Below are 26,758 nucleotides of genomic sequence, written 5' to 3' on the forward strand. Positions count from 1 at the left end.
CTTAATTCTTCACCTTAATTCTTAATTCTTTTGCAGTTAACAGGTGTCTTTTCTCCGCCACATGTTTTTGTCAGATCCTGCTGACCCAACGAGCATTTCACTGTCCAATGGTCACGCCTTAACTGCAATGTCTAGTATTGCATTAGTATTGCATCCTTCTCATGGGCATTTAATACTTTTTGACTTTTCAGTCTGAGTTAAATCTCTTTTTTGGCTCAGTTTATCTGTAAAAGAAAACATGCCTAATAATTCTGCACACCTGAATATAAGGTGATTTTCATTTCCAGCCTTCATGAACAATTATATATCACTTATACATTATTAAATACTAAATCAATAGTAGTTATTAGGATTACTGTGGTTTGGAATTGGTCAAATGTGCCTGGAAAAAAAATATGATCAGAAAATCAACGTGCCTAATAATTCTGCACTCCCTGTAGGATGGATGGATGGATATCTATAGATAGGATGGATGGATGGATGGATATCTATAGATAGGATGGATGGATGGATGGATATCTATAGATAGGATGGATGGATGGATATAGATAGATAGATAGATAGATAGATAGATAGATAGATAGATAGATAGATAGATAGATAGATAGATAGATAGATAGATAGATAGATAGATAGATAGATAGATAGATAGATAGATAGATAGATAGATAGATAGATAGATAGATAGATAGATAGATAGATAGATAGATAGATAGATAGATGTATTGATGGATGGACGTCGACATGCGTTCCCGTAGTGTGAGTAGCATGTGTCAGCTCTAGAAGCATTAGCTTTAGCTCATTTCTCTGTCCTGTTGTTCCACAGGGAGCGAGTGGAGAACACCAGCGGCCCAGGAGAGATGCAGGTCACCATCCAGAGCCTCGCCCCCGACACCAAGTACACCTTCAGGGTGGTGGCGTCCAACTCTAACGGCCCAGGAGAGAGTTCTGCCCCGCTGACGGTGGCCACCCAGCTGGAGGGTACAACACACACACACACACACTCACACACACACACACACACACACACACACACACACACACACACACACTCACACTCTCACACACACACACACACACACACTCACACTCGTCTGACCACTAGCCAGGCCTGAGGTTTGTCTTTCGACAGCTCTCACACGACCACACTGGCCCTGTGTGTGTGTGTGTGTGTGTGTGTGTGTGTGTGTGTGTCCAGACCCAGCGCCCGCTTGTTTACAGGAAGGGGTTGATCTGGGAGCTTGTCTCGAGGTTTCTTCAGACAGACAGCCTCTTTCTGTGTGAACTTCGCTGTACGAGCGGGGACTCCTGAATGAGTGTGGAAATGTACACATCTGTCAGGAAGGTTTTCATGGATACAGGGAGTAGCATTAATGAGCCGAGAGCTCCGGGATGCAGGTATGGTCGGAGCTGTCAGGAAGGATGCAGTCAGAGCTGATCTCACGGGATGAAAGGAGGCTGTTGCTCCTGGTGGGTGGCCATGGTCGAGTGAAAACGCCAACTTGCTGGATGAGCACAGGGCAGATACAGACCAGAGGAAACACTGAGAAACTGCATCCCATATCTAACATGTGTGACCCTGGAGCACAAAACCAGTCACTAGTCAAAATTATCGATTTTAAAGGGTTAGTTCACCCAAAAATGAAAATTCTGTCATTAATGACTTACCCTCATGTCGTTGGACACCCGTCAGACCTCCGTTCATCTTCAGACACAAATGAAGATATTTTAGTGTAAATCTGATGCTCTGAAAGGCCTCCATTGGCTCAATGGCACGGTTCACTCTCAAGACCCTTAAAAGGCACTAAAGACGTCGTAACAAAGTCCATCTCACTACAGTGGTTCTACAATAACTTTATGAATCGGCGAGAATAGTTTTTGTGCGCAAAAAAACCCTAAATAACGACTTATATAGTGATGACGATTTCAAAACACGGCCTCATGAAGCTTCGAAGCGTTATGAATCAGTGAGTCGATTCAGCGGTTTGACACGCAATCCAAACCATGTGTCGACTCACTGATTCATAACGCTTCGAAGCTTCATGAGGCCGTGTTTTGAAATCGTCATCACTATATAAGTCGTTATTTAGGGTTTTTTTGCGCACAAAAACTATTCTCGCCGATTCATAAAGTTATTGTAGAACCACTGTAGTGAGATGGACTTTGTAACGACGTCTTTAGTGTCTTTTAAGGGTCTTGAGAGTGAACCGTGCCAATGGAGGCCTTTCAGAGCCATCAGATTTACACTAAAATATCTTCATTTGTGTCTGAATATGAACGGAGGTCTGACGGGTGTCCAACGACATGAGGGTGAGTCATTAATGACAGAATTTTCATTTTTGTGTGAACTAACCCTTTAAGTAAAGATCATGTTCCATGAAGATTTTTTGTAAATTTCCTACCGTAAATATTAGGGCTGGGTATTGACGCAAATTTCACAATTCGATTCGATTTCGATTCTTTTCAATTCAATATCGATTATTTTGGATATGTATCAGGTATAATACATGGAAAATGTTCTCAAGGAAAACCAATTTCTGAACTAATGTTGTAAACTATGGGAGTCAGTTGATACTACATTAGCCTACTAATATTAAAGGTACAAATTAACTGATTTGTATACAAATGACACCGTTTTTTATATTATAATAAAGTTATAATATTAACTTTACAATTACATAATCATAATTCTACTCCAATTAGTTTTTTTGAAATATAAACATTTAAAGGGTGGCTGTCATAAAAACTTGCCGGATTTATTAAATATTGAAGAACATTGACAATGAATATCCTGTGTAATGTGGTGCACATAATTAGCATAATGCTCCTCTCTAGAGTTAATTTTTCTAGATGACTAACGCGTTTATGGACACTGGATATGGTTTTTCTGAGGTAACTGTGACATTGTTTACTTGTAAGCCGTTTTACTGACATCTTTCTGCGGTTGAAACACTGATTGAGCGATTCTGTGACATGATACGGGTTTCGGTAAGTTGTCCTGTATCTTTTAACACACTTTCAGAAGCTCATTCGTGTTTATTTCGCGCTGTTACTGGTATTAAGGCGGAAGAGAAGATCCGTTCATGTTTGCTCCGCTGCTGCCGGTTCTCTTGAGCTGAGCTGCAGCAGAGCGATCTCACGCCACAGCGCCAAAACGGTATTTATGTTTTTGAATTTCGTAAAAAAAAATAGATTCTTGGGATTTAAGAATCGATATTGTTTTGTAGAAGTGAGAATCGATTAAAATCGAGAAATCAATATTTTTTTTACCCAGCCCTAGTAAATATATCACAAATGTATTATTAGACTTCATTTGGACAAATTTAAAGGTGCACTATGTAACATTTTTTCAGTAAAATACCCATTATATAAACCACTAGGCCAGTGTATATTTTGTTCAGTTGAGCACTTACAATATCCCAAATGTTTCCAACTATTTGTAAATCGTGAGAAATTGCTATTTTACCCGAGGAACCGGGACGTGTGAGGGCGTGGCCTGTAGATGACATCATATCTGCGTTACTTTCGGTTTCTGGTTTTATTTTGCAGAAACGCTTTACTCTCACTGCAGTGTGAACAAGTGTCATAGCAGCTGCTGAGAGAACACACAGAGTAACGTCACAACATCATCAACACACTCAGATGTGTCTAATATGATCAACAGAGCTGCGTTACCTCATACTCATGACCGGAGGAGAGGAAGTGGCGCCGGTGACTGTGTCATAATAAAAGTCCCGCCAGCGACTATGTCATAATAAAAGTCCTGCAGGAGACTGTGTCATAATAAAAGTCCCGCCAGCGACTGTGTCATAATAAAAGTCCTGCCAGCGACTATGCCATAATAAAAGTCCTGCAGGAGACTGTGGCTTCATAATAAAAGTCCCGCTGCTCGCGAGGTGTGTGTTGTGTTCATCTCATTAACAATCGCTCCAGCGGTTCCTCAGCTCCACCACACACCTGCTCTGCTTCACTACAGTAACGTTAATAATAACATCCATCAACATGATTTCTGCCCGAGTCCTATCCCGATTCTTTCCCACCGGCTGTGAGGTGAAGACCACACGTCCCGAGATTCTGCGCTCAAACGTGCCGTCATCAAAACAAACACCTTTGTTTTGAACAGGCAACCTCTAGTGGACGGAAAAGTTACATAGTGCAGCTTTAAAGGCGATTTTCTCAATATTTTGATTTTTTGCTCCCAGATTCCAAATTTTCAAATAGTTGTATCTCAGCCAAATATTGTCCTACAAACGTCATGCATTAACCATATTCATACAAACCATACGTCAATGGAAAGCTCATTTATTCAGCTTTCAGATGATTTAAAAAAATTGACCCTTATGACTGGTTTTGTGGTCCAGGGTCACAAATCTAAGTATGCGAGATCAGTGTCCAGAATCAAATAGTAGGGATGCACCAATATGAAAATTTTGGCCATTACAATAACCGATAATTCTCTGTATTTGAAAGCTGATATATTAGCTGATTAATCTAAATCCAAGTTTTTATATCATTTTTGAGACCCTTATTACAAAAAACAAAAGTCTCATTATTAAAGCCATGTCCCAAGCACACAATTATGATGTTCTCATAATCTCATTATAATTGTAAAAGTTTGTAAATTCATTATAATATTACTCACAATCCCTTGCAACACGCTGACATTTTTTTGTGCATGATTTTCCATGTTCTTCTGATCAAAAAGAACAAGTAAAAAATACTATTATTCCATTAAAATTGCCTGTAAATAAAAAAAAAATAATGTTCCAATCCATTTCTGATGGATTCATTATTCATTAACTTAACTGTTAAATATGCATATACACTACTGTTCAAAGGTTTGGGGTCAGTATGTTTTTTTTTTATAGAAATAATTTTATTCACCACTTATTTTAGATAAATGTTGTCCTTATGAACTTTTTATTCATCAAAGAATCCTGGACAAAAAATTCAGTTTCTATAAAAATATGATTTTTAACATATTATAACATCATCATATTAGAATGATTTCTGAAGGATCATGTGACACTGAAGAGTGGAGTAATGATGCTGGAAATTCACAGGAATATATTACATTTTAACATATATTCACATAAAAAACACTTATTTTAAATTGTAATAATATTTCACCGTTTTTACTGTATTTTTGATCAAATAAAAGCAGCCTCGGTGAGCAGAAGAGACTTTACAAAACATATTATCTTGTAAAGTATCTACACTTTAAAACATATACAATATATGCTTTAAAACATATAACATATACAATATATGAAATGGGGTCTTTATCAAGACAATTTTATGATTATTTTTCATAGTTTATTCTCAAGCTGTCACATATAAAGTACTTTGAGTGTGCAGATAAAGTTGGGATTCATCCTATTCTGTGGACTTCCTGCACTTCCCGTTTGACTTTTACGGACAAAACAAATTAAAGCAACATGATTTTCTCTTTCTAGGTCAGAACTCCTCCGTTTCCTTTGCATCCCACACGTGGACCACAATGCATTTCACTGGTTTGAAGTGTCGAAATATCCTCAGCGGGATTCTGATGCCGCTTTCTCTGCAGAATAGTCTTCTTTTACCATGTGATATTGTCATTATTTAAAGTATCCAGCTGCGGTGGGTTGAAACGTGTCGTCTTTTGTCACTACGCGCTGTTGAAGTTTGCCAAAGCAAAAAAAAGAAGTGTCAAACGAAAGAAAAAAGAAGCTTCAAGTAGAACTGTAAGCAGTGGAAGACACTGAAGAAATTACTTCAGTGGTCCTTTGTGTTTTCAAACACACACTTAAAGCTGAAGTACAGACAAACACGCCATCGTTTCTTCTGCTTCTCCTAAAACTTTATATTAACTTCAGGGGTTTTGTGTTCATGCAGGCGTCAGATTTGTGCAGATTTGTATCTGTTTTTTGAGCTGAACTTCCTCTTTTTAAAAGTTTCTTCCATCTCTCAGTTCAGGTACCGGGTCCTGCCCCGAATCTGCAGGTGGTTTCTGTAGGCGCCGCCTCAGTGGCTCTGAGCTGGGAGAGGCCGATCTCCGGAAACGGGGATATTCAGACCTTCAGACTCTTCTACAGTGAGAAGGGACAAGACTCGGAGCAGGTGAAGTCTTCATTATCAGCAGCTTGACCTGACCGGATGAATGACACGCTAACAAAGATTTACCACCATCATTTCATCGTAGATTTTTCACATGTTACTATAGTAATACCATGATTTTATTTGCATAGATACCATGGTTATACTATGTTTTTTTGACACTTTTACTATTATAATACTAATTTTAGTTTACTATGGTAAAACTGTTCGTTTATATATTAGTTTTTTGTACATTTGCTATTATAATACCATTTTTACATATGTTTACTGTGGTAATACCAGCTTTTTTTAACATGTATATTTTGCACATGTATTATGTTTTTTTTGTTACATATTTCGGTTGTTTTTTAACATTTACTATGGTAATACAGTTTTTTTATATAGTTTTTTTGTACATTTGCTATTATAATACCATTTTTACATATGTTTTTGCACATTTACTATGGTAATACTTTGGGTTTTACATATTTAGGCTGTTGTTTTTTACATTTATTATGGTAATACTTTGGGTTTTACATATTTAGGTTTTTTTTTTTTTACATTTACTATAGTAATACTTTGGGTTTTATATATTTAGGTTGTTGTTGTTTTTTACATTTACTATGGTAATACTTTTGGTTTTACATATTTAGGTTGTTGTTTTTTACATTTACTATAGTAATACTTTGGGTTTTACATATTTAGATATTGTTTTTTACATTTACTATAGTAATACTTTGGGTTTTACATATTTAGGTTGTTGTTTTTTATATGTACTATGGTAATACTTTGGGTTTTACATATTTAGGTTGTTGTTTTTAACATTTACTATAGTAATACTTTGGGTTTTACATATTTAGGTTGTTTTTTACATTTACTATGGTAATACTTTTGGTTTTATATATTTAGATACTGTTTTTTACATTTACTATAGTAATACTTTGGGTTTTACATATTTAGGTTGTGGTTTTTTACATTTACTATAGTAATACTTTGGGTTTTACATATTTAGGTTGTTGTTTTTTACATTTACTATGGTAATACTTTGGGTTTTGCATATTTAGGTTGTTTTTTTTTACATTTACTATAGTAATACTTTGGGTTTTATATATTTAGGTTGTTGTTGTTTTTTACATTTACTATTGTAATACTTTGGGTTTTACATATTTAGATATTGTTTTTTACATTTACTATAGTAATACTTTGGGTTTTACATATTTAGGTTGTTGTTTTTTACATTTACTATAGTAATACTTTGGGTTTTATATATTTAGGTTGTTGTTGTTTTTGACATTTACTATGGTAATACTTTGGGTTTTACATATTTAGGGTGTTGTTTTTAACATTTACTATAGTAATACTTTGGGTTTTATATATTTAGGTTGTTGTTGTTTTTTACATTTACTATGGTAATACTTTTGGTTTTACATATTTAGGTTGTTGTTTTTTACATTTACTATGGTAATACTTTGGGTTTTACATATTTAGGTTGTTGTTTTTTACATTTACTATAGTAATACTTTGGGTTTTACATATTTAGGTTGTTGTTTTTAACATTTACTATGGTAATACTTTGGGTTTTACATATTTAGGTTGTTGTTTTTTACATTTACTATGGTAATACTTTGGGTTTTACATATTTAGGTTGTTGTTTTTTACATTTACTATAGTAATACTTTTGGTTTTACATATTTAGGGTGTTGTTTTTAACATTTACTATGGTAATACTTTGGGTTTTACATATTTAGGTTGTTTTTTTTACATTTACTATAGTAATACTTTTGGTTTTACATATTTAGGGTGTTGTTTTTAACATTTACTATGGTAATACTTTGGGTTTTACATATTTAGGTTGTTGTTTTTTACATTTACTATAGTAATACTTTTGGTTTTACATGTTTAGGGTGTTGTTTTTAACATTTACTATAGTAATACTTTGGGTTTTATATATTTAGGTTGTTGTTGTTTTTTATATTTACTATGGTAATACTTTTGGTTTTATATATTTAGATATTGTTTTTTACATTTACTATAGTAATACTTTGGGTTTTACATATTTAGGTTGTTGTTTTTTACATTTACTATAGTAATACTTTGGGTTTTACATATTTAGGTTGTTGTTTTTTACATTTACTATGGTAATACTTTGGGTTTTACATATTTAGGTTGTTGTTTTTTACATTTACTATAGTAATACTTTGGGTTTTACATATTTAGGTTGTTGTTTTTTACATTTACTATAGTAATACTTTGGGTTTTACATATTTAGGTTGTTGTTTTTTACATTTACTATGGTAATACTTTGGGTTTTACATATTTAGGTTGTTGTTTTTTACATTTACTATGGTAATACTTTGGGTTTTACATATTTAGGTTGTTGTTTTTTACATTTACTATAGTAATACTTTGGGTTTTACATATTTAGGTTGTTGTTTTTTACATTTACTATGGTAATACTTTGGGTTTTACATATTTAGGTTGTTGTTGTTTTTTTACATTTACTATGGTAATACTTTGGGTTTTACATATTTAGATATTGTTTTTTACATTTAATATGGTAATACTTTTGGTTTTTACATATTTTGTGTATGTTTACTATGACATAACAGTTTCTTTGCCATTAGTTTATTGGAAACTCTGGTAATGTGACGCGTTTTGCCATTTAATTTTATTTATTTTTTACATTTACTCTGGTAATACCATGTTTTTGGCATAGTTGTTTTAGACATGTACTATGGTAATGTTTTTTTGTGTTTTGGACATCATACCATGGTAATACCATGCTGGATTACCTTATACAGTATGCTATGATATATGGTATTCATTCAGTACCATAGTATTTATCAAAGTACCCTGGTAATACCTAGCAACACAGCACTTTTTTGTAAAAGCAGTGTGAAATACATCGGTAGTTTTCACACATAAAGATGGTGGGTGAGCATATCAGGGGTTAATTAAAGAAACCGAAGCTGAAACTGTTTTAGGCTCACTGACAGACAGGTCATACAAATTGTGCCTGTTTTTATGCCAGGAGTCTCTAAAATACTACAGTGTAAAGTGCAGATTTAGTAATTCATGTTGTTCGTGTTTTATTTCTGCAGGACATGGACGTCACGGGTCTGTCCTACACCATGACGGGGCTCAAGAAGTTCACAGAGTACAGTTTCAGGGTGGTGGCGTACAACAAACACGGCCCTGGCGTCTCCACCGAGGACGTTACGGTCCGAACGCTGTCTGACGGTGAGCTTCATGAAGCCTGGTGTTTAAACGTGTTACTTTGAACCTCTTGGCTTCCCTTTTCCTTTGATTTTTCTCTCTCTGCCTTGACTGGGACTTCAGATAGCACTTAAAAGTGCCTCCGCTACTTAGATGCAGATTTGACATTCACGCTGATTTGTCAGTGAATTGATCTTCATATTCATGAGCATGTTTTTGTGTCAGCGTTGTCACAAGACTCGTCAAAATACTGCGAAATGACATGCTAACATGATTGCTTAACGCGAAACAATTAGCATTCGGCAAGGCAAATGTTTTGCATTGGTTTAGTGAAGCTATTTGGTTTTACGGTGTACTTGACTAAAACGACCCAGAAAACAATTGTCTGTTTTCTCAGCTATATAAAATCTATGCACAAAATAGTGATTTTACAGTTACTCTGAGTCAGAGTTATTTGATTAATTATCTATTAATAAAGCTCAATCTGATGGCTAAATATATATATATATAGCTGTGGAGCAGTTGGGGGTTCGGTGCCTTGCTCAAGGGTCTCACCTCAGTCGTGGTATTGAGGGTGGAAGAGAGCGCTGGTTATTCCCCGGTAAATCCTCAACACTATCATCCCTTACATGTGTTTTATTGAACTAAATACATCTGATAAACACATTCGCAGGTAACTTTTCTTGGATTCTGGGATCCTGGGAAAATCTGGGATTTTCATTTTAGGGGGGCTCAGCCCCCAGTGAGAGTATGGGAAAATAATTGGTAAGACTTTAGTTTAGGGTCCAATTCTCACTATTAACTAGTAGCTTATTAGTATGCATATTATTGGCTGTTTATTATTTCGTTTTGGGGCATGGCCCCTCGAGAAAATTTTGATTTCTATGATCTACATATGTGCATTTTAAGATGTTCTGAATGCCAAAAAAATAGATAACAACAGCTTGAAAACCATGTCAGTGGGCAGATATGACTGATAAAGTTTTTCCATTTTTGTCAGTGAAGAAAGTAAACATGTTTAACTGATATCTATGTTTTATGAATCATTTTCGGAGGCTAACAGGTTACTAAATGTATTAAATTAATTCACAATATGCACACATTCATTACTAATCTTATGCCTAATCTGAAGAAAGCGGCTTTGTTAATATTTCTTGTTTGTTAATTATATTATAAATGACATTACATAGGCCTATTTCAAACCAAAATGGCGAAATTAGACAAAAGTTTATTAATTTGGCTGAATATTTTGGTCATTTGTTTAACATTTCTGACTTAAAGAAGCAGCTCAAATATGAAACGTTTAGTTTAGCTACATATCTCGCACTTGACGTCGAGTCGCGCTTCTGTGAGCATAAAGCCCGCCTACTCTGATCTGATTTTTCTCAAATATTTTGACATTGACGAGCGGTGACAGACCAATGAGGCTCAGATCAACACACACACCTCTGCTTCTGACGTGCGCTCTATTCGCCGCCACAGCGGATTGAAGAACACGCCGATTAACGGCGATTAAAAGACGGGACGAAGCCGAAGCCTCCTGACACTTTCATATGTTTGAAAGGTTAATCACACATTTTTTAAGGGGACTGAAGCCCCCCTAAAAACGGCCTAGTGACGCCCATGTACTGCTCTTATACAACAGTTTAATAAAATAGATAAGTTAATTATTGTTGTTTTAGACACAATATTGTCTGTTTTGCTCAGTTTTGCCACCGAAAATATAAAGACAAAGCAGAACTGTTTGTCTCCGACTCCCGAGCAATACACAGTGGCGTTTCATTTCTGAATCCGCGTTTTAAACTAATCGGATGAACCAATGATTCATTGGACCATAAAGAGAACCATTTACCATTTTCATAAAGAGAGCCATATTTCGAGTATAATTTCATTAAAAATTATTTCATATTTCCATATTAATAAAAACAAACATTAAAGATATAGTTCACCCAAAAAGATTTATTTCTGAAGCTACTTTTTGTAACGTCTATTAGATTTGTTTTACACAATAATGACTTTAAATGATCTTTTGGGAGTAATTTCTCAGCCAAATTTGATGTGCGATTCATTTGCGATTGATCATGTAATTAATCAGATAAAAACAATGAAATAGTTTGGCAGCCCTAATATCAACGTATTCCAAGTAAAAAAATATTAAAATGTTTATTTATTTATAGTATTGTATTTATTTATTTTAAATTATTTTTAAAATATGTATTTATTATGTGATACTCAGATATACTTTTAAATAAATATAAATATAGATAATTATTGAAAATATTATTATAATTTTTTTTTTCCCTTTTTTTATAGAGACTTCAGTATTAGATGAATGAATATATTGGCATATCAATGTATTCTCTTGCTCTTTTTTTCCAATATACCCGTACGTCAAACATTGCATACCCTCATACAACTTCATGACCATTAAAAAAGCAGTGAGAAGCAATAAAACGGTTCACTTTAATGCACAATGAGGGGTTTTCAAGGACAGCTTCTCTGCTTCACAACCACGACTATGATGCCTTATAATACTGTCCAGGTAGGGAGCTTGCCAGATTTAGGCTTTCTCTCTCTCTCTCTCTCTCTCTCTCTCTCTCTCTCTCTCTCTCTCTCTCCTGTCCTCCGTCCTTTCGTCTCTGTGGGAGGTGGAGGCTGGGATGTGAGGGAGACGTCCTGTCAGAGAAAGACCTCCGGGAAGACAGCGGGCATGTGACAGGTGGTGTTGTAATCGTACACTCTCACTCCACGACGGAGCAATTTGGGATGTGACAGAAAGCACGCAAGTGTAAATAATATAACGCAGTGTTTTATTAACGTGAGCTGTTAACGTTTGCATGCACATAAACAGCGGCTGCTACTGTCTGTGCCGCGAGTGCAATCCTCCTGTGTTCATATGAAGGAACAAGAGGTGGAAAAAAAGCAGAATAAAGGTGAAAAAAATCACCCATGACTGCATCCGAGAATAAACATCCGTCACAGAGTCTTTGAATGTGGGTCTCAGTGGATAAAGCAATTATTTCATTTGAGCTTTGAAGCTCGGGTTCTTCTGGGGACAACTTCTCTCAATAATACAATCTGTATTAATTACAGTACAATCTGTATTATTAAATCTGTTTTGTGTTTCAGTGCCGAGCGCCCCTCCGCAGAACCTTACTCTGGAGGTCCTGAACTCCACGGTAAGATCCTCCTTTATTACTGGTACTTAAAGCTACACTGTGTGATGTTTTCCCCCATCTAGTGGTGAAAAGGTATATGACCATCCAGTGAATATTAGTTTCTGTTCCTCTCAATTCCGATTTCATTTAAACTCCTTACAGTGGCCGATTTAGTCCAAGATTAATATGGCTTCCAGTTCGTCCACATTCGACACGGTGCCATCGAGTGTTAAAACACGAAAGGCGAAGCTTGAATTTACGGGTATGTCCCTCTTTGGCTAATGTACTTTCAAGATGGAGGGGCAACATGGCGACCCGCATTCGAACCCCTCACCCGTATGTGTTTTCAATGGCATATTATAAACTTACAAGAATACTTTATTACTTGAAAGAAGTAAATATACATTAATGAGCACATTTATTTTTGAAAGAACTAAGTGTTTTTAAGCTAAGAATAAAAGTTACACAGTGTAGCTTTAATGTTTTAGTGCTGTTGTGATGGAAGATCTGGGCTGGTTACATCAACAAACCTTCATCAGCCATCACAATCGTGATCTTGATGAAGACACCTCAGGTCAGGAAAATTACCATGTTCCCATACTAGAGCTGCACAATTAATCGTTAAAAGATCACAATCTCGATTCAAACACCCACGCGATCTTATCCTATGATTCAGCTCTGTCTATTAAACCATGAAAAGTCTGATCACGGGGAACATTCAGACCTGCGTTGGCGCTGCCGCTGACACAGAGAGGTTGGAAACAGTCTGTTCAACCACACAGTTTTATTATTTGAATCATTCACACGAGATTCATTCAAAAACGCTGATTCATCCAGTAATGAAACAAGTGAAGTCTTTATGAGTGAGTCATTGAATCATTCATTCAAGAGATTCATTCAAAAACGCTGATTCATCCTGTAATGAAACAAGAGAAGCCTTTGAGTGAGTCATTGAATCATTCATTCAAGAGATTCGTTCAAAAACGCTGATTCATCCAGTAATGAAACAAGTGAAGTCTTTATGAGTGAGTCATTGAATCATTCATTCAAGAGATTCTTTCAAAAACGCTGATTCATCCTGTAATGAAACAAGAGAAGCCTTTGAGTGAGTCATTGAATCATTCATTCAAGAGATTCGTTCAAAAACGCTGATTCATCCAGTAATGAAACAAGTGAAGTCTTTATGAGTGAGTCATTGAATCATTCATTCAAGAGATTCATTCAAAAACGCTGATTCATCCTGTAATGAAACAAGAGAAGCCTTTGAGTGAGTCATTGAATCATTCATTCAAGAGATTCGTTCAAAAACGCTGATTCATCCTGTAATGAAACAAGAGAAGCCTTTGAGTGAGTCATTGAATCATTCATTCAAGAGATTCGTTCAAAAACGCTGATTCATCCAGTAATGAAACAAGTGAAGTCTTTATGAGTTAGTCATTGAATCATTTATTCAAGAGATTCATTCAAAAACGCTGATTCATCCTGTAATGAAACAAGAGAAGCCTTTGAGTGAGTCATTGAATCATTTATTCAAGAGATTCGTTCAAAAACGCTGATTCATCCTGTAATGAAACAAGAGAAGTCTTAATGAGTGAGTCCTTGAATCATTCACACGAGATTCATTCAAAAACACTGATTCATCCAGTAATGAAACAAGAGAAGTCTTAATGAGTGAGTCCTTGAATCATTCACACGAGATTCATTCAAAAACACTGATTCATCCAGTAATGAAACAAGTGAAGTCTTTGAGTAAGTCATTGAATCATTCATCCAAGAGATTCATTCAAAAACGCTGATTCATCCTGTAATGAAACAAGTGAAGTCTTTGAGTGAGTCATTGAATCATTCATTCAAGAGATTCATTAAAAAAACGCTGATTAATCCATGAAACAAGTGAAGTCTTTATGAGTGAGTCATTTAATCATTCATTTAAGAGATTCAATCAAAAACATTGATTCATCAAGTAATGAAACAAGTGAAGTCTTAATGAGAGAGTCATTAAATCATTCATTTAAGAGATTCAATCAAAGACACTGATTCATCCAGTAATGAATCAAGTGAAGTCTTTGAGTGAGTCATTGAATCTTTCATTCAAGAGATTCATTCAAAAACGCTGATTCATCCAGTAATGAAACAAGAGAAGTCTTAATGAGTGAGTCCTTGAATCATTCACACGAGATTCATTCAAAAACACTGATTCATCCAGTAATGAAACAAGAGAAGTCTTAATGAGTGAGTCCTTGAATCATTCACACGAGATTCATTCAAAAACACTGATTCATCCAGTAATGAAACAAGTGAAGTCTTTGAGTAAGTCATTGAATCATTCATCCAAGAGATTCATTCAAAAACGCTGATTCATCCTGTAATGAAACAAGTGAAGTCTTTGAGTGAGTCATTGAATCATTCATTCAAGAGATTCATTAAAAAAACGCTGATTAATCCATGAAACAAGTGAAGTCTTTATGAGTGAGTCATTTAATCATTCATTTAAGAGATTCAATCAAAAACATTGATTCATCAAGTAATGAAACAAGTGAAGTCTTAATGAGAGAGTCATTAAATCATTCATTTAAGAGATTCAATCAAAAACATTGATTCATCCAGTAATGAATCAAGTGAAGTCTTTGAGTGAGTCATTGAATCTTTCATTCAAGAGATTCATTCAAAAACGCTGATTCATCCAGTAATGAAACAAGTGAAGTCTTTGAGTGAGTCATTGAATCATTCATTCAAGAGATTAATTCGAAAACGCACTAAAATCATAAAGAAAAAATATGTGAATATATGAACAGAATAAGAAGTATTCAGAACTGTTCTGTCATTTTGATTTTTTTTATGACAGTTGTGACTATTAGTTACTAATAGTAGACTGTACGTTATTAGTATTAATGCAAGTTAATGTGTAGTCAGCACAGTTTTTAATGCAGTAAGTAGTGATAGCGTGATATATTGGTCAAAATTTAGCCAATTATTTTTATTTTATATATTAAAGGCAGCATAACTTCTAAAAGGGTGTATAATACTTTATATATGATTTTATTATTATTTATCTTTTTATTGTTTATTTTTTGTCTTGCAGCATTTAGAATACGGGTGAAAATGAAAAATTTACGGCATTAAATATAGGCCAATTTTTCCTTATGCAAAATAGGATAAGGGTGAAATTGTGCTGCTTTGTCATAAAAATTATGACAGAATGCAAGCCAAAAATCTTAATGACATACATTTTTCCTTATGCAATATATATAAATCATCTTAATAATTTAAATTTTGGGGTGACATGTGACCCGGACGTGTTCTTGACGGTTCTTTAATTATGACATTTTGGCAGAAACTATAGTTGCATTTCTGTAAGTGCTTGTACCAAGTTAGTTTAAATCCATTCAGATGAATAATTATTCATTAGTCGCCACCCAAAATAGAAGTTAATGATTAATTATCAGAACTGGCCAAATGCCGAGAGTTTTTAAACCTCTTCCCACCGTCAGGACTGGATCATCTCCTGTTTCAGAAAGCAGACTGGGGTTTTTTCTTCATTCATTATTGCGTAGCCTGAAGGCTGTGCTTCTCTCAGCTGTCTTTCTGAAATGAACTCATGACACATGACAGCATTAGCTGTGACAGCGCTGTGGCTGACACACTCTTTTCAGGTGCACCTGAAGAACTTCAGACCTCCAGACGTTTATATAATGCGCTCCCAGCAGCCTTCCTGCTCAATTAAAATGCACTAACTCTACTCAGGTTGAAATGGCTTTGCTCTGCCTGAAAGCTCACTGTGTGTCCTGTTCTGTGCCCCAGAGCATCATGGTCCGATGGCAGCCGCCTCCCCCTGGTACCCTGAACGGAGAGCTGACGGGGTATAAGTTACGCTACCGGAAAGGACTGAGGAGGGCGGACGCAATAGAGATCTCAACCTCGCAGCTCTTTCAGCTCATTGATGGTATGACAAACCTCATCCCTACAGACAGTCTTATCAAAGTATTATTTATATAATATATTTATAGATATTTTCAATTTTAGTTTAAGTTTTGTCAGTTGTAGCAGTTACACATACACTCAACCTACCCATTACACACACACTGCCCCTGCCCCTAAACCTACCCATCACACACACACACACACACACACACACACACACACACACACACACACACACACACACACACACACACACACACACACACACACACACACACTGCCCCTGCCCCTAAACCTACCCATCACACACACACACACACACACACACACTGCCCCTAAACCTACCCATCAAACACACACACACACACACACACACACACACACTGCCCCTGCCCCTGCCCCTAAACCTACCCATCAAACACACACACACACACACACACACACTGCCCCTGCCCCTAAACCTACCCATCAAACACACACACACACACACACACACACACACACACACACACACACACACACACACACACACACACACACACACACACACACACACACACACACTGCCCCTGCCCCTAAACCTACCCATCACACACACACATACACACACACACACTGCCCCTGCCCCTAAACCTACCCAACACACACACACACACACACACACACACACTGCCCCTGCCCCTAAACCTACCCATCACACACACACACACACACACACACTGCCCCTGCCCCTAAACCTACCCATCACACACACACACACACACACACACACACACACACACTGCCCCTGCCCCTGGGGAACGTCGTCATATTTCACCCTCTTTTTGTAATACCCATGTCATTATACTCATTTGTGTCCTGATATTTCACAAAAACATGCCCACATACATACATACATACATATATATTCTTTTTTATTATTATTTCAGCTTTGTAAGTCTTTTTTTGCTTTTTGCAATTTATTTTAGAATTTCTTTATTTCAGTTTGTTGATGAGAATTAATCTAATATGTTAATATATTTTATTCAGCTTCATTTAGTAATTTTTTGTGCTTTTGTAATTTGTATTAGTTTTGTATGTATATTTCTGTTTAGCTTTAATTTGTATTTAATTGTTAGTAATTTTAGAACTTCAATGTATTTCAGTTTGTTGCCGAGACAAAATTTCTATTTAATTTATTTTTTTATTCCTCATCTGATATATATATATATATATATATATATATATATATATATATATATATTCAGCTTCATTTATTAATTTTAGTTCAAAATTTTTCATTTAAATTTTATTAAAATTATTTATCTATTTATTATTTAATGTAATTTTTATATAAATATTTTTTCAGCTTCATTTATTATTATGTCTGCTTTTGTCATTTTTCATAGTAATTTTAGTACATATTTTTATTTCAATTTGTTTCCAAGTCAACATTTCTTATTTTCATTTTAACAAAATGTTATATTTTTAGTTAACAATAATTAAAAAATTAATTAATAAATTAATGAATGGTGTTTAAATCCAAAACCAATGATGAAAGTTCATACAGGAAGGGATCTGAGTCACCATATCAAGCATATCTTTTGACTTAAACCAGTAAGAAACCACTTAGAAATAGGCAAATTTGTCCTTCAGTAAACATTCATAGATTTGAAAAGATGATGCAAGTGTTTAGTTGGCGAGTGAAGAGCACTACTGCTGATGACACATGTTTTGTGTATATAATGCTGCTGATTTTGCTGTGTTGAAGGTCTGGAGAAGGGAAAGGTCTACACGGTGAGAGTGTCGGCCGCCACCATCAACGGAACCGGACCAACCACAGAGTGGATCGCCGTGGAAACCTTCGAGAACGACCTGGACGGTAAGAAGCGCCCTATGATTTCAGCGATGCGGAAAACGCCCAATCCAGTCATTAAAACGGATTTAACGTGGAAAGTCACGGAATTTGTCGAATTTTTATGAAAAAATTTAAAGCAATCAAATCACGATATAGACTAGTGTCTGGGAATATTACAGTCCCTCCAGGATTTTGCGATATTTTTTTGTGATTTTTGCGATCAAAATTTTTATGGTGGTAATTTCCAGAAATTTGCGAAAAATTTGCTGTGCTTTTTAAAATAATTAGGATAATACATTTACCACATTATGTATTCTGTTAGATGCACAATAGTCATACATGACAATAGAACAAACAAAATGCACAAATCTCGTTTATTTCGTTAGCTTACTAAAAAAAGGCTAGTCCAGTGCTGTACGGTCTAGCTTTAATAACATGACAACTTGTTGACCAAAATCTTCAAGTAATTAATTAAACAAGTAAACAGTCAGAAATAAAATAAGGACTAAGAAACAAATGACAATAGGACAAGTAAATACAACATAAAGATTCAGATACGAACTTTAAGACCTACAGTAATGCACAGATTCAAAACTGACAGACACTTTCCAAACTTGTTCACTCAAGACATAACCGGCAAGATGGACATTTAGGCATAATTATGTGTGTATTTGATCATACAAAGGGCAATGAGCCTAGAAATAGAACCCATGAGCGCTTTTATTAACTCTTTTTTTTGTGTGTGCCATCTGGCATATCATACTTTTGTTTGGTCATTCATCCATCTTTAGTAATCACTTCGCCCGGTCCTTGGCACTTATGTGAGACGGCAGGAGAGAAAGACTCGACGTCTGTAAGCTCATGAAAACAATGCATTAAAGCTTTAATAAATTAGAGAGGGGTCAGTTAGATTATATTATTTATATTTATCATTAAAATGAAATTACGAATTATGCAGGATCGCAAAAAAATGCGACATTTTGTTGATTTTGCGTCGTATTCAGCGATCGCGGAAAACTGGAGGGATTGATTTTAAACCGCATACTATTTAAATATGAATCCTGCATGTTCTGCGAGTCTCTGTGTCAATGAATGGTTTGATTTCACACACACACACACACACACACACACACTGAAGCACGCGTGACGCTCGCAGTGTTTTCAGCCTTTAACATCATCATCATAAACACACAGAAACTCAAAGGTCTTCACGGAAAAATAAAAGTTTGGTTTAGCTTGAAGAAAAATATATGACTATTATATTATGTCTCAATGTAATAATAATACTAACACTAATAATAATAATAATAATTAAAAAAATATGAATAACTTAATTGTTTTAAGGAATAATCACAATTTTCTTCCATGTTTTATTTTGAGTAGTAAAGCTCTGTTGTGCTGCACTTTTGTTTGACAAAAAAAGTTTAATTCATATGATTAAAAGATCAATTCAATTAATGTGTTATGCCTTCATTTGATTTCCAGGAAAATTAAAATGCACAACACTGAAAAAAACAAACATTTCATTGGGCCCTTTATGAGTTTCATTAATTAGTCATCCTTTTTAATTATTAAAATTGAATTAAACCATTAAAACGGAATCCAGAAAACTTAAAACTAGGGCTGTCAAAAAATTAATCGCGATTAATCGCATCCAAAATAAAAGTTTGTGTTTACATAATATATGTGTGTGTACTCTGTTAATTATTATTTATATATAAATACACACACATTCATGTATATATTTAAGAATTTTTTTTTTATTTTTATATATAAAACATTTATATTTATATATATTATAGATTATATAAATGTATATACAGGCAAATATTTCTTAAATATATACATGAATGTGTGTGTATTTATATGTAAATAATAATTAACAGAGTACACACACATATATTATGTAAACACAAACTTTTATTTTGGATGCGATTAATCGCGATTAATCTTTTGACAGCCCAACTTAAAACACAAAACACAAACATTTTAGAATTTTTTGTTTAGGGCCCTAAACATGTAACAAAATAATAATAATTGAATAAATTGTTGTTAAATTGTATAAGTTTCATGATTTCAGTTCATTAGACATTAGACAAAAAACCAAACTCTCGGTAAGGAAGCTCGAAAACCAACCCGCCCGTTTCCATCCTTCACTTCCTTCCCTTCCTTCCCTTCCTTCCCTTCCTTCCCTTCCTTCACTTCCTTCACTTCCTTCCCTTCCTTCACTTCCTTCCCTTCCTTCACTTCCTTCCCTTCCTTCACTTCCTTCCCTTCCTTCACTTCCTTCACTTCCTTCCCTTCCTTCACTTCCTTCCCTTCCTTCACTTCCTTCCCTTCCTTCACTTCCTTCCCTTCCTTCACTTCCTTCCCTTCCTTCACTTCCTTCCCTTCCTTCACTTCCTTCCTTCCCTTCCTTCACTTCCTTCCCTTCCTTCACTTCCTTCCCTTCCTTCACTTCCTTCCCTTCCTTCACTTCCTTCCCTTCCTTCACTTCCTTCCCTTCCTTCACTTCCTTCCTTCCCTTCCTTCCCTTCCTTCACTTCCTTCCCTTCCTTCACTTCCTTCCCTTCCTTCACTTCCTTCACTTCCTTCCCTTCCTTCACTTTCTTCCCTTCCTTCCCTTCCTTCACTTCCTTCCTTCCCTTCCTTCACTTCCTTCCCTTCCTTCACTTCCTTCCCTTCCTTCACTTCCTTCCCTTCCTTCACTTCCTTCCCTTCACTTCCTTCCCTTCCTTCACTTCCTTCCCTTCCTTCACTTCCTTCCCTTCCTTCACTTCCTTCCCTTCCTTCCCTTCCTTCACTTCCTTCACTTCCTTCCCTTCCTTCACTTCCCTTCCCTTCCCTTCCCTTCCCTTCCCTTCCCTTCCCTTCCCTTCCTTCCCTTCCTTCACTTCCTTCACTTCCTTCCCTTCCTTCCCTTCCTTCACTTCCTTCACTTCCTTCCCTTCCTTCCCTTCCTTCCCTTCCTTCACTTCCTTCCCTTCCTTCACTTCCTTCCCTTCCTTCCCTTCCTTCACTTCCTTCCCTTCCTTCCTTCCTTCCTTCCTTCCTTCCTTCCTTCCTTCCTTCCTTCCTTCCTTCCTTCCTTCCTTCCTTCCTTCCTTCCCTTCCCTTCCCTTCCTTCACTTGATGTGTTTGTCCAGGATGTGGAGAATGAGTGGCGTTATGTCTGGCTGAGTTCATCAATACTGAACGAGCCGCTGCATAATTCACTGTTAAACTCTCTGACAGCGCAGAGGGGAATCCTGGGAAAATGGCTTCCGCTTAATGCACTTCTATTGTTAAATGAAAAGCCTTTGAATTATTTGGATTAATATGTGTGTTTAAAGACTCCATCTTTCAGAATGCCATAAGAAGCGCAGCACAAAAGGAAACTTTACACTAGCGCATCGCTGCTGAGTGTGTTACAGTGAATTCAGCTGATCTCCGGCTTGGGAAAGCGCTGATGTGATTACTCGTGACATTGGGCTGGGATAACCGTGTCTGAGCTGTTAGGATCCTGCCGGAGCTGTTGTGTTAGATCCGCCTCTTTCATCGGTGTAGTACGACAGGATATTAGGAAGACAAAACAGAACAGAAAACCCCCCAAAATGTTCAATAATATTTTGAATAAGTCTATTTTTGGGACCATTAGGGCCTATTTTCATTATAAGATCATATTCCCCACATATTCTTCCTAATGTAATAGACAAAAATATGGTGTATTTATATTATTATTATTATTTTGATATATTTATTAGCATTTGTTTTGATACATATTGATCATATTTATTGCACATAATTAATATTTAATGATGATTTCAATAAAAAAATGTGAATAGGAAAGAAATCATTTATTTATATTATTATTATTTTGATTTATAATTGTTTTCCTATTGTTTTAATATATCATGGTAATATGTATTGCATTGAATTAATATTTAATGATTATTTCAATAAAAAAATAAATAGTGAGAATTGAGTGTGGCCTTTTTTGGTGCTTTTTTACATCTATTTTCATAATAATTAAGCTCATATTCCCCCAAAAATGTCCTTCTGTAATAGGAAAAAAAAAAGCATTATTTATTTATATCATTATTTTGATTTATTATTATTAATGTCCTATTGTTTTGATACATCATGGTAATATTTATTGCATTGAATTTAATATTTAATGATGATTTCAATAAAAAAATGTGAGAATTGAATGTGGCCTTTTTTAGGGATTTTTTAAAATCTATTTTCATAATTATTAATCTCATATTCCCCCAAAATTCATCCTACTGTAATAGGATTTTTTTTTAATTTATTTTATTATTATTTGATTTAATTATTATTTTTGTCCTATTATTTTGATACATCATGGTAATATTTATTGCACATAATTAATATTTAAAGGTGCAGTGTATAATATTTATGAGGATCTAGTGAGAGAAATGCAATATTATATACATGTTTTCAGTGGAGTATAAAGACCTTACATAATGAACCGTTATGTGTTTATTATCTTAGAATGAGCCGTTTCTATCTACACACACCGCGGGTCCCCTTACAGTGAAGCCGCCATTTTGTGCCGCCATGTTTCTACGGTAGCCCTAAACGGACAAACTTCTCTACAGAGCGCAAGTCACTCTCTGCTCTCTCAGACGAAGACATTTTTGTCCTGTGTCGGCCACCTTAGCTTCTCTATGTGCTCCGAAAGGGAGGGGTGAGAGATTGCAATTCACAACCTCACCACTAGATGCCACTAAAATTCACACACTGCACCTTTAAGGATTTCACTAAATACATAAATTGAATGTGGTCTTTTTTATGGACCAAATTATTATTATTTATGTCCTTTTGTTTTGATACATCATGGTATTATTTATTGCATGGAACTAATATTTAATGATGATTTCAATAAATACATAAATAGTGAGAATTGCATGTGATGAGAATTTACAGGGAAAATGTGCTAAAAATGCAAACGCTCGTACTGGTCCAAAAAAATAGACTTTATTTGCGTTATACAAATTATCATTTGTCATTTATTTTGTGGGGGTCCAGACATTTCCTCTGTCAATCCAGCCAGTATTTTCAGGCACATTTCCGCACTGAAGGAAGCCGTTTGCTCGATGCGCGAGGAACATTTTTAGTGCGTCTTTGCCTTCCGTCCTCATCAAAGAGCAGCAGGCAGCTCTGAAATTAAGGGAACAAGCAGACACGGAGGCATTTCAGACGATTTAGATGACTAAGTTGGATTAATAGCTCGTATTTTCATTTGCAATTGGACGTATGGAAGGACTCAAGCACTATGGGAGTGTGTGTGCGCGCTCAAACCCTCTTTGGGCTCATTTCCATCTGCTAAAATGGGAAAAGCTCTGTGACAGCCAGACCAAAGCATCTCTGTCAACCGCTAATGCCTCCGCTTCATCCGCTCCTACTTGAATTAGCCCCACAAATAGGCCAGTGTTTGAAATAATGAGTCGATTTAATGACTGTAAATCCAAAAGGTTTTGTCGGAAATTAGCAGCGTTGCCTTATAAATCAGGACAGGCATTAGCGCAGCGGGCCCCTGAGATAAATTCAAATTGCATATCGCTAATAAAACGATGCTGTCCCTGGATCCGTTTGTGCACAAGTTTTGCTTTTAAGCTTGGGCGATACAAATGCGAATGAATTTCACTGCTCTTAAAGTGGTTAGCTATACGCTAATATATTTGCGCTTGAACGCTGGCGTTTAGCTCAGCGCTACACTCCACCTGAGCTATAATGCTGTAAACATTCATTTTGTAAATTGCTTCCTAGTAAGGAGAACTTTGATTCATGTGATTTGCTGTACACCATCGAGATCAGTTTGCCTTCAGTTGATCGTAGTATCCTGTCAACGTTTAAGGGGATTTCAACGCTCAATGCCATTGATCTCTATGATATGAAACATCAGCTTCAGCCTTGCCCAGGTGACAACTGAGCATTGTGAAGTGGCACACAGAGTTACATTTCAACAATTCATAAATTAATCTGCTCTTTTAAGCAAACTACAAATGGTTTAATAATGACTAACTCATAAAGACAGTCCACCTGCTGGTGTAACAATGCAACTACGCCATTGCCGAAGAAATATACTTCTGAAGTATCAGCTCTTTTTGAAAGCCTTTTGTTCAGTCAGAACTAATGGTTATAAATAAAAGCAATAAGATGCAAAAAATAAGCAGTTAAATCTGAATCTTGTGCGCACAGAAAGCCGCTTCAGGCTTTCAGGAGTTCTCTCTCACTCTTGAACGGACAAAAACACGCCAAAATGTCCGCTTTGTCAAGTATCCTCGTAAGCACAGTCTTTAAATACATTAAAAAGTGTTAAATAAACACATGTGCTTCAGGTCTTAAAGTGACAGCAGCCTAATAAACCTGTTGCTGTGATATAATTTCCAACCTGTAAGATAACATTTTTTAAATATAAGTCTTTAAGTTGTTTCTACATTTATTTGGAAATTAAATGTGAAATTAGTGTGTGATTAATGAGTAATTTTTTTATCGATTGGCAGCTATATATATATATATATATATATATATATATTCATGCTGTCAATCGATTAAAAAATCACTAATTAATCACACATTTTTCTAATTGATCATAATTAATTGCACCAAACAAAGGTTTTTAATATATTTTTTTATATTGTAATCATTTCACATTTATTCTCCAAATTAATGTAGAAACAACTTAAAGACAGTATATTTTAAATATGTGTTGAAAACCGCTACTGATGTCTTGATGAAACTTTATTTATTTTTTATTTTAGGCTTTAAAGGGGTGGTTCCGTGTTTTTTTCTAGGCTTGGTTGTGTTTATGGGGCGCAGTATAACATGTCTTAATACTTTTTTTTTTTAAACGCCATATTTTTCTTCTATTTTACCTTTATTCCACACGGCTGTCTCCACTGTCCTTTGAACGGCTGGTTTGCTTCCTGCTTCTGTGAAGCCCATCCCTCTCCGAAAAACGCAATGGTCTTAGATTGGTTGGCCAAATGTAGTTTGTAGTTCTGCAACAGCTCTCTCTCTTTCGTAATGACGGCGACGTAGCCTTGCCCACTTTGTTGCGTGTTCGCGGGGACAGTGTTTATGTTAATAGCAGGTGTTTATGATGTCAAGAAGCTTGTTGTAGCCCAAACCGGCCGTTTTTGTAGGCAATAAACTGCCATAACTTTAAAAGACAATATCTCCGTTTGCATTGAACTTTCAGCGCTGTAACTTTGCAGATACTGTTTATGCTCAAGCAGCAACATTACACACTAACTAAAGTTAAAAAAGTGAAATCGCATGCAACCACCCCTTTAATGATAGACATTCAACATCACAGTATAATTAAAAGCTATCAATTGTAAACATTTATTAGGCTCTAAAAAAATATTTTTTATTTTTATTTTTAATTTTGGTGAACTTAAAGCTGTAAAATTGTAAAATTTTTACTAAAATGTTTTCAATTTTTGCAGTAAAATACCCATAAACCACTAGGCCAGTGTTATATATTTTGTTCAGTTGAGCACTTACAATATCCCAAATGTTTCCAACTATTTGTAAATCGTGAGAAATTGCTATTTTAACCAATGAACCGGGACGTGTGAGGGCGTCGCCTGTCAACCGGCGACTGTGGCTTCATAATAAAAGTCCCGCTGCTCGCGAGGCGTGTGTTGTGTTCATCTCATTAACAATCGCTCCAGCGGTTCCTCACCTCCACAACACTCGCTCCTGCTCTGCTTCACTACAGTAACGTTAATAATCACATCCATCAACATGATTTCTGCCCGAGTCCTATCCCGATTCTTTCCCACCGGCTGTGAGGTGAAGACCACATGTCCCAAGATTCTGGGCTCAAACGTGCCGTCATCAAACTACGCCTTTGTTTTGAACAGGCGACCTCTAGTGGACGGAAAAGTTACATAGTGCAGCTTAAAACATTTTTTCACATAAACCCATTATAATAAATTTCCCTGCTCTTCAATATATCAGGGCTCAGTTTTGTCTATTGGCCCAGTCAGACCGGTTCAGATTTTTATTGTCCCTGTCAAAATGAACAAAGTTATTGTTTTCGTTGTTTTTGACCCATGTAATATAGATGAATCCTTCTTAAAGCTATAAAAGTGATTCAGTCGAGAGCAGTGAGTGATTTTCTCTGTCTTTGGTGGTTTGATTAACAGTCTGGCTTTAAGTCCGCTCACAGCACTGAGTCCGCCCTTCTGAGAGTTGTAAATGACATCTACATCTCCACTGACTCAGGGGACTCGTGGTTCTTATTCTTTTAGATTTATCAGCTGCTTTTGATACCATTGACCACTCCTTACTATTATCTAGACTAGAGTCTTGGGTAGGTCTAAAAGCAAACGCTCTGAAATGGTTTCATTCATACCTATCTGACAGAAAATTTTTAGTGAAATTGGGTAACTTTTCATCTTCCGCCACTCCTCTGACCTGTGGCGTTCCTCAAGGCTCTATTTTAGCTCCCTCTCTATTCTCTCTGTACATGCTGCCTTTGGGCTCTATTTGAAGAAAGCATGGTGTGTCCTTTCATTTCTATGCAGATGACACC

The 26,758-nt window shown here is 35.8% G+C and overlaps 1 protein-coding gene across 1 annotated transcript in view; it reads left to right on the forward strand.

The window, feature by feature from the left end:
* Positions 1-26,758, forward strand: part of neo1b (neogenin 1b) — a gene marked incomplete at its 5' end in the record, with an annotated part of 223,526 nt that overhangs the window by 172,866 nt on the left and 23,902 nt on the right. Inside the window, 6 exons of the mRNA XM_079809544.1 lie at positions 827-981; positions 5,951-6,099; positions 9,177-9,315; positions 12,421-12,470; positions 16,251-16,392; positions 18,121-18,231. Coding sequence (XP_079665670.1) covers positions 827-981; positions 5,951-6,099; positions 9,177-9,315; positions 12,421-12,470; positions 16,251-16,392; positions 18,121-18,231 — 746 coding nt within the window. The remainder of the gene's footprint in view (positions 1-826; positions 982-5,950; positions 6,100-9,176; positions 9,316-12,420; positions 12,471-16,250; positions 16,393-18,120; positions 18,232-26,758) is intronic.

The sequence above is a fragment of the Gobio gobio genome (genome assembly GCF_949357685.1).
Source record: "Gobio gobio genome assembly, chromosome: 25".
Classification (NCBI taxonomy): domain Eukaryota; kingdom Metazoa; phylum Chordata; class Actinopteri; order Cypriniformes; family Gobionidae; genus Gobio; species Gobio gobio.